Source organism: Chiloscyllium punctatum, chromosome 31 (genome assembly GCF_047496795.1).
Source record: "Chiloscyllium punctatum isolate Juve2018m chromosome 31, sChiPun1.3, whole genome shotgun sequence".
In the NCBI taxonomy this organism is placed as follows: domain Eukaryota; kingdom Metazoa; phylum Chordata; class Chondrichthyes; order Orectolobiformes; family Hemiscylliidae; genus Chiloscyllium; species Chiloscyllium punctatum.
The window spans coordinates 19,336,736-19,346,669 of record NC_092769.1 but is presented as its reverse complement, the minus strand read 5'-3'; the positions used below and the strand labels follow the sequence as shown (position 1 = coordinate 19,346,669).

Genomic DNA, 9,934 nt, shown 5'->3' with positions numbered 1-9,934 from the left:
CGAAATGTTATTTGGCCTCCCGTTCCATGGGCCGAAGGGGGAACCTCCTGTATTTGAGTCTCGGGATATGTTTGTGCAAAAATATGTGGTGGCTCTGGGGTCTGCTCTATCTCGTTTACGCCAACAGGGACTTTTGGCACAGACGCCGCCCCTCGAGTTTGCGGTGCACACCGTCAAGCCGGGTCAGTGGGTCCTGATTAAAAGCTGGAAGCAACGTACCCTCGAACCAACTTGGGATGGTCCCTTCCTGGTACTTTTGACGACCGAAACGGCTGTCCGTACGGCCGAAAAGGGCTGGACACATTACACTCGAGTCAAGGGACCAGTGCCACAACCGACGGAGGACGAACGAACCTCTCTGACAAAGGCATCTAAGGAACAGAGACCCTGAGAACGAACTAATCGGACTTTGGCGAGTCTAAAGGAACTGTGCCCTCGGGCTACGGGTGTCGCGACAAAATGCGGTCAATCGTATTGTTAACTTGCTATGCCATTATCCTTGGGCTGGGTCTTTGTGTGCGTGTTACCCAATTTGGCCTCTGGTTAAAACAAGCAGAGGACCGTCAGTGGTTCACCATCTCCGTGCTTGCCAACCAATCAACACAGACACTTAGCTTAGACCTATGTGAGTTGGTGCCCTGTAGGACTAAAAGTCAACTGAATCAAACTAAGCAGAATCTAGAGAGAGAAAGGGGATTCCAGGGTCAGACGTTAGTATTACAATTGCATGGTAGGGAAGGCCTAAGTAGGCCTCCAGCCCCCGGGGTCCAGGCTATGGTGTCAGTTGTCCGTGATCCCATCACCCCTGGACGGGATTGTGGGCAGAATCAGTGCAATCCGCTCTATCTGACCATAAAGAACTTGGAAAAGAACGAGGCGAGCCTTAATAGAACAATACTGGGTATTAGAGTTGGGGGCCAGGCAGGATGGAGGGGGATGCAGCTGTGCTGCACGTATATCACGGTCATTGAAGCTGAGTCTGGGGGCTCATCCACCACTGATCAGCAGGAAAAGATTAGAATAATTGAGACGACGGATTTGGAAAAGACCTTTGAAATAGAAACGGGATACGGGGAGGCGAATGCCTGGATGGAATGGGTCAAATATACTGTGAGGAGCATAAAAAAGAGTGATTGCTACGCATGCACGAGTGCCCGCCCTAACCCTCAGGTGGTCCCATTCCCGCTGGGATGGGAGAAACACCCACGAGCCATGGACTGCATGATAAGGCTGTACCAGGACCGAGAGGCCTGGAACGACCCCACTTGTCGACCCTTGAGTTTGAAGTTTCCCCCCGTCAGGTCTGAGGGGGCGCCCCGCCCGCCATCATTCTCAGGGGTAACGGGTATGCACCAGGCCTGTGTCTTTCGGACGGGACTACAGTGGGACGACGATGTGGGGACATTTGACAAGTGCAGCGGATCAATCCGGCTGGTCAATGAAACTACCGAGGGCGGGAATTACTCCCACATTCATGTACCTAGGGCAGACCTCTGGTGGTACTGTGGTGGGAGGGTTCTGCAACCGACCCTGCCCCAAAAATGGACGGGCACTTGTGCGATCGTTCAATTGGCCATCCCATTCATCCTGGTATTCGAAAAACAAGAGCGACCCCGTTCTAGTGGAAGAACTGAGAGAGCTTTGGAGACCTCTTTCGATGATAACATATATTTAGATGCCATAGGGGTCCCCAGGGGTGTTCCTGACGAATACAAGGCGAGGAACCAGATAGCGGCGGGTTTTGAGTCGTCACTGTTCTGGTGGGTGACCATCAATAAGAATGTGGATTGGATTAATTATATTTACTACAATCAGCAGAGGTTCATTAATTATACCCGGGATGCAGTGAAAGGAATAGCAGAACAACTGGACGCCACTAGTAGGATGGCGTGGGAAAATAGGTTGGCCTTAGACATGATGTTGGCAGAGAAGGGGGGTGTTTGTGTCATGATAGGCATTCAGTGCTGCACTTTCATCCCCAACAACACAGCCCCTGATGGGTCCATCACCCGCGCCCTGGATGGACTCACCACATTGGCGGACGAACTGGCCGAAAACTCGGGCATCGACTCTGGCCTCACGGACTGGTTGGAAGCTTGGTTCGGTAAATGGACGGGGGTGGTCGTTCCCTTTCTTGTCTCATGTATAGTGGTGGCAGGGGTACTCACTGCCCTTGGGTGTTGCGTTATTCCCTGTGTCCGGGGATTAACTCAACGACTGATCGAAACCGCCCTTACTAAGAAAGATGTTCCCTATGGGCAGGTTGAACGAATAAATCTCGAGATGGAACAACGTGAATCCCTCTTGGGCGGGGGTAGTATTAGAGAAGGGCAGTTTGATGAACAAGCTCGGGAGTTATTAAATGCCCTGGAGAAGAAACTTACGGTTGAAAAATTACAGGCCGTAAGAAAAGACACGGGGGATTTGTAGGGGGTAGTGTAATTTTTAAACGGTTAGCTGCCTTTTGGTCTTTTCTACCTCATAGTAAACACAAGCAGACACTCGAAACTGTTGCCGGACCTCCCCCACGTTTATATGAATGAAACAGTTGTAACAGCTTTCCTCGATAGTTGAGAGGCCGCCCTTAACCACAGTTGTACAACATCATCCATATAAGGGAAGAATGGGAAGCTCAAACACTGATTGGCCAAGTGAATGATAAAAGAATCGCAGGCACCAGAACCCAAAAAAGGAAAACAGTGCGGAATCCGAGCACTCGTTGGTCAAGGCAGCAGTAGTAAACCCAGCCCACATATACATGTATATAATGTGTGGAGATTACTATGCGTGTGTGTGTGTACCTTTGGGAACAGCACCCGACTTTGCAAAGTTGAATGAAAAGTTTTGGACTGACTCCTCCGTGTCTTTGTTCCTGGGAAGGGAAATGAAAAGTGCCGTAGATGGGGCTGGATAGCCACCTATCTCGCACACCACCCTCCACCAGCCACCTGCTCCCACCTGCCAGACACATCCTACATCACCCTCAGCCCGTCCCCAAATCCGTTCAACACCGCCCCCCCCGCCCACCACATCCATCGTCCAATCCATGTCCACGCCCATGCCCCCGTAAGTGTTACCTCGGTAAGTGGATAGTGAAGAAGGTGTTTGGTATGCTTTCCTTTATTGGTTAGAGCATTGATTGTAGGAGTTTGGAGGTCATGTTGCAGCTGTGCAGCACACTGGTTAGGGCACTTTTGGGATATTGCATGCAGTTCTGGTCTTTTTCTTATTAGAAGGATGTTGTGAAACTTGAAAGTGTTTAGAAAAGTTTTACAAGGATGTTGTCAGGGTTGGAGGATTTGAGATATCGGGAGAGGCAGAAACGACTGAGACTGTTTTCTCTGGAGCGTCAGAGGCTAAGGGGTCACATTTCTGAGGTTTATAAAATCATGAGGGGCATGGATAGGACAAACAGACAAGGTCTTTTCCCTGGGGTAGTGGAGACCAGAAATGGAGGGCATAGGTTTAAGGTGAGAGATGAAAGATTTAAAAAGGACCTAAGGGGCAACCTTTTCACGCAGAGTGTGGTTTTGTAGGGAATGTACTGCCAGAGGAAGTGGTGGAGTCTGGTACAATTCCAGCATTCAAAAAGCATCTGGATTGGTATATGAATAAAAAGGGTTTATTGGAATATGGGCCAAGTGCTGGCAGATGGGACGAGATTAGGAAAGGATATCTGGTCGGCGTGGACGAGTTGGACCGAAGTGTCCGTTTATGTGCTGTACGTCTCTCGGTCTGTCTGGCTCTAAATGTTTTCCACTGTTCATTTACAGCCTGACATTTCAGTCTGTTTCCCCTGTTTACCTTGGTCAGTTCTCTCTCAATATCATATAATGGACTTTGTTACTGATGCTCGGGTGTGATTTATGGTCACTTTAAAATGTCATAATCTCTTTGAATTCCGGTATAATTTCTTGGAGGATCTCGGTGTGATATTACTCACTCACTCAGCTTCATCACCCAATGGTCGATCTGAGATAGTTACATCCCTAGCTATTTGCACAATGTGTTATTCAAAGAAACACTGACAAAAACAATCAAGGAGGATTTCGGATAATATCAGTCTTGCCAATGTGTCTGTCCCTGATTATACAAAGACTTAAGTCTTCAAAAATTATCACACCTCCTTTGATACAATTTCTAATGAATTCCTGTTTAATGCAGGGATGAGCAATGAAATACTGCAAGGCAGCATCTCCGAGACACCACACTCTGCGTGAAAAGGTTGCCCCTTAGGTCCCTCTGAGACTCCGAGGCAGCATCAATCAACCAAACGACCCCGTGGCCCAACATTTCAACTCCCCCTCCCACTCTGCCGAGGACATGGAGATCCTGGGCCTCCTTCACCGCCGCTCCCTCACCACCAGACGCCTGGAGGTAAAACGCCTCATCTTCCACCTCAGAACACTTCAACCCCAGGGCATCAATGTGGACTTCAACAGCTTCCTCATTTTCCGTTCCCCCACCTCATCCTAGTTTCAAACTTCTAGCTCAGCACTGTCCCCTTGACTTGTCCGGACTTGTCCGTCCTGCCTAGCTCCTTTTCCACCTATCCACTCCACCCTCTCCTCCCTGACCTATCACCTTCATCTCCTCCCCAACTCCCCATTGTGCTCTATGCTACTCTCTCCCCACCCCCACCCTCCTCTAGCTTTTCTCTCCACGCGTCGGGCTCACTGCCTTTATTCCTGATGAAGGGCTTTTGCCCGAAACGTCGATTTCTCTGCTCGTTGGATGCTGCCTGAATTGCTGTGCTCTTCCAGCACCACTAATCCAGAATTTGGTTTCCAGCATCTGCAGTCACTGTTTTTACCAGCATAAAAACTGTTCTCCTGCTTGTGTTTTTGACACATAGCACCCAGAATGTGTATTCAGGCTGATTCAGCTGCATAATCTGAGGCCAAATGCTTTCTCTGTAATGCCTTTGTTATCCATTAGTGTCAGGATTCCCATCTCGCTTTTGCATTCTGCCTGAGATCCTGTAAGGTTGTTTACTGTTGAATACTTATGTTCTACCTTTTGTTCACCCTGTAATCACGTCTGTCTGGTGACTAAGTCTCAATTATCTCTGTGTCACAAGGCTATTACGTTATTGTAGATACTTTGTCCATTCCAAATCAAAACAACATTATAATTACCTCTTCCCCACGATGTCCTGTCACAAACCACTTCATTGATGTACAGTTTTAGTTAAACTCTGCCCCTTCCTGTTCCTTTCTGCTTGTCTTCAGCCACATTCCCATGCTGTTCTGAGGCTTCACATTTTCTTTTTGTATTTGGAAAGCTCCTTTCACCTGAACCCTGTCCCTGCATCCTCTCTGTCAGTTTAAAGCCCTGTCCATAAACTCACCGAAATGATTGGCCAGGAAACTGCTCCCAGCAGTGTTGATTTTAAATCACTCATGGGATATTGCTGTCTCTGGCTGGCCAACATCGCATGCCCACCCTGAGCAGCCTGAGAGCTGAGTGGCTTGCCAGATTATGACAGTGGGCATTTGAATGTCAGTCCCATTGCCCTGGGTCTGGATTCATGTGTAGGCCAGACTGGCAGCCGAAAACAGAATTGCTTACTGAAAGGGTATTAAGCGGTTAGATGTGTATCCCTGACTCTGGCATTAAATTCTGGATGAACTGTCTAGTGAGAGTAACACGAGGTCATTGCCTGGTCAACTGATAGCTCCCTTATCCCTGAGTACTGATCCCAGTGCACCTTCTTCCTGACCATGGTTTGATCCTGATACCCCCCTGCTCTCTGGTGATATCACACAGTCTCTCTCCATGTGGTATCTGTCACTGTGAGGGTTTAATTGATGCCGGTGACTACACCTTTTGCAGCTACTCCAGATCCTAAGCCAACAGAATTCTCCACTCCAGGGAGATGAGGCATCTCAGACCAGGGATGGAGACTGGGATTTTCCAGATCTCTGTGGGACGTGGTGCCATTCTCCATGTGTAACCCTCACAGCATCAGTCTAATTTCCCATTCTGTCTGTTTCTCTATCTCCTGTAGATACTCAGGATGCTCTTGACTCAACAGAATTCCCAATTCCTGTCTCGTCCATCACCACACTGAAGACAGTTGGTCAGCCCGAGAGATGGAGAGTGAGATCTGGAGCCTTCAGTAAATCCTTCAGTGAGGTAAGATCACTCACAGTGAACAGAGCAGAGTGTATTTAAGGGATTGAACTTTAGTCCAGAAGACATGACACAGATACAGTGTTGAAGGGTAAACACAGAGCATGATGGTCTCAGGCTCAAACCCCACCGTCTTGTTAATTTACATCTCTGCTGTACTGAGCCTTCCTATGTCAATACAGTAAGTTGACAGTTATCAATTCAGGCCTGTGCTGTCTTAGTGAGGATCAGTACAACAGAGGGGAAAGCAGGCCTCCCTCAAGGAGATGGTATTGAAACCTGGGATCTTTCTGTACTATATTCTCCCTCTCATACTCTCTCTTGTCATGTGATAGAGTCATACAGCAAGGAAACATGCCTTTCGGTCTAACTTGTTTGTGCCAATGTAATTGTAATGCTTGTAATTCCCAGAAATTTTCCTATTTCTGTCACCTCCACCCCTCCCAAATTCCCGCTGTATATTTGAAACCTCCTCCATTGCTGACGACTCTCCCTGTATGTAAATTGCTCCAATGTCAATAACATGCCCAATCTCAATGATCTCATCCTGCACTCAGTACAATAATTCCCATTTCTGTAGTTTTGCACAATACTTACAGTAACGCCGTCTCTGTAAAATCCTCCAGCCTGGAGCAAAATACCCATCTGTGTACTTTCCTCAAGCGCCAAGAAAACATGATATCACTGTAACCTTCTGCAGGTCTGATCACACTCCTGCCTCCTGGCCTATAGTACCACACGACCACAGTAACCTTCTCCCAACCCTACCGACCTCCTTACCGATATGAACACCTCCAGACCCTGTTCAAGCCACAGCAGCACTCCACATCACTGTTTGCTCGTCCACTCTCTACAGTCCTCCCAGCACCTCAAACAATCTCTCTTTGTGTAATTCTGCAATTTGGGCAGCATGGTGGCTCAGTGGTGAGCGATGGTGCCTCACACTGCCAGGGACCCAGGTTTGATTCCAGCGTTAGGTGACTGTCTGTCTGTGTGGAGTTTGCACCTTTTCCCTGTGTCTGCGTGGGTTTCCTCCAGATGTTCCAGTTTCCTCCCACAGTCCAAAGATGTGCAGGTCAGGTGAATTGGCCATGCTAAATCGTTCATAGTGTTAGGTGCATTGTCGGAGAGAAGTGGGTCTGGGTGGATTACTCTTTGGAGAGTTGGTGTGGGCTTGTTGGGCCGAAGTACCTGTTCTCATGCTGCAGGGAATCTAATCCAAACTCTCCCTCTGCATTCCATATTACTGTCCCTAAATGTATCCATCTATCCATAATCAGCCCTAACCCCTTCAAACCTCCGGGTCTCTGTGACTCCCACACTCCAACATCCCTCCTTTACTGTGCAACCTTTTCCATTCCTGAAACACTCTGAAAATGTGAACATCCTACAAACCTCCCTATCTGCGTAATCCTCCCAGGACACTATAAAACCCCCGATCTGTGGAACCAGCTCCAATGCTTGTGACTCTCCCGATCAGTTTCTATAAGACTTACTATCTATGTAACATCCTCCCATCACTATCACCCGCCCTGTCAATGTAAGCTCCTCCGGTCTCCCCATCAATCTAATCATCTCCATAACCTTCTCCAGCTCTTACACCCCTATCTGTGTAAACGTTACACTCCCCTACAACCATCCCTAAAGCAGAAAGCTCCTCCAGTGTCTGCAATACTCCCTATCTGTGTTTGTGTCTCCAGGATCTATTGCTGTTCCTGTCTCTGTAAACTCTGACAGATTGTACAGCTTACCAGTCCGTATACTTTCCAGAACTTCAGCATCTGACATCAACAAAAGTCTTCATTAACTGCAGCCTTCCATATCTCTGTTCTTTCCTCAATCCTATACAACTCTTTTAATCTCTGTAAGTAGCACAATTCCATAAAATACCCCATGCCTGCGTAAACTGACCCAATCCGACAGTGAGAAGCCTCACTGTCCTTTTGATCACCTCAAGTCCCTTCAGATCTCCCTGTATCTTCCCTGACTCCATTGAATACAGCCCATCTCATGTTATAACTCCGCTAACTCATATGTTACTCCCCATCTCTGTGATATTCTTCAGTTACTGTAATTCTCATTCTTTATCTCCAGAGTTTCCAATCCCCCTGATCAATGTAAGGTTATTGATCCCTTGCAGCATGTTTAACACCTGTAGCAGCCATCAACTCCTCAATGCACCCTGTCGCTGTAACCTCCTCAAATACTACAGCTCACTCTCTTTGTAATATCTTCCAGTATCTGCAACCCTCTCGATTTTTGTAACCCCCTCCAGAACAGCATTCCACATCTCTGTGTAACTGATGGGAATGCTGCAGACCTGCTTTCACAGTCCTCAGTAACTGTCTGAACTCCTGCAGTTCTACAACCCTCAGTATCTCTGGCTCCTCCAATCCCTACACTTCTCCCTGGCTGTTTGAACTGATCCAGCCCCTTCAACCCTCCCCTCTACTCTTGTCCATGTCAGTGTAATTCCCAGCACCAACAATCCTCCCAGTCTCTATAAACTCCTGCAGCTCCAAATACCACCCCAATCCGTGTAATCGCCAGTCCCTCCAGTCCTTCCTTTTCTCTATAAACTCCTGTAGCTCCAAATACCACCCCATCTGTCTATTCTCCAGTGCCTATAACCCTCCCTTTCTCTAAAACTTTTTTGTAGCTCCAACTACTACTGTGTAATCTCTAGTCCCTATATTCCTCCCGATCTCTGTAAATCCTTCAGAACTGATAATCCTGTAACTCCACTTGACATCTTTCAGCCCGACAACCACCTGATCTCTAACCACCAACAGTGATCTCAAACCACTGAACTCCGTAACATCCTCCAGTCTCTACAGCCCAGCTTTTCTCTCTTAGCTTGTCTGGTAACTGTATTCCCCTTCATCTCCGGTTACAGACCCTTGCACAGTGAAACAATGTCTCAGTATCGAATCTGTAAGAACACAAGAATCTTTGGTTTATCAATAAATTTGCGTCATTCTTCTAAATTTTAACGACTGCAAGTTCAACCTTCTCCACCTCTTCTCATCAATATCCCTCCATTTTGAAGACCAGCCTGGTGAACCTTTCTGCAGTTGATCTGAAACCAAGAGCTGACAGTAATAATCACGAAAGTGCTGGGATGTATGTTAAACGATATGCCAGAAATACTAACTGCACACTTAGAAACCTATGTAATAAGCGCAATCCATAAGACCATCATGTATAGGGGTAGAATTAGACCATTCAATCCATGAGGTCTATTCCTCTATTCAATTGCGTATGAATTGTTTCTCAACCCTATTCTCTCACTCCCTGTAACCCTTGATCTCTTTATTCATCCAGAACCTGCTTATCTCTGAGTAAGATACACTGAATCACTTAGCATCCACAGCCCTATGAGGCAGTGAGTTCCACAGATCCATCACCCTCTGGTTGAATAAATTCCTCCACATCTCTATTCTAAAGGGTCGTCCCTTCACTCTGAAGCTGTGCCCTTGGCCTCTGGTCTCTCCTGCTCGTGGAAACATCTTGCCCACCTCCACTCCATCCAGGCCCCTCAATATTCTGTAAGTTTGAATGAGATTCTGCCGTCGCCTCTGAAACTTCATCAAGTGCAGACCCAGAGACTTCACCTGCTCCTCATATGACACAAATTTCATCCCTGAGATCTTTCTTGGAAACCCATTTCTCGTACCCCTTCACATCCTTTGTTCAGACTCTTAATGAATAACGTGTTGAATGTAGTCCCAACACTGACCCCGTGGAGCTCCTCCATCACCAGTTCCCATCGTGAAAAAGACCCCTTTATTCACACTCT

At 47.4% G+C, this 9,934-nt stretch overlaps 1 protein-coding gene across 2 annotated transcripts in view; it reads left to right on the top strand.

The window, feature by feature from the left end:
• Positions 1–215: 215 nt before the first annotated feature.
• LOC140456920 (uncharacterized) overlaps positions 216–9,934 on the top strand; it is a 28,581-nt gene continuing 18,862 nt past the window's right edge. The window contains exons 1-2 of one of the 2 annotated variants that reach the window (XM_072550813.1): positions 216–2,104; positions 6,011–6,138. In XM_072550813.1, the coding sequence (XP_072406914.1) occupies positions 460–2,104; positions 6,011–6,138 (1,773 nt within the window). In that variant the 5' untranslated portion in view covers positions 216–459. Of the gene's footprint in view, positions 2,105–4,164; positions 4,255–6,010; positions 6,139–9,934 lie in introns of those variants that run through there. The other variant, XM_072550814.1, reaches the window with a different exon arrangement.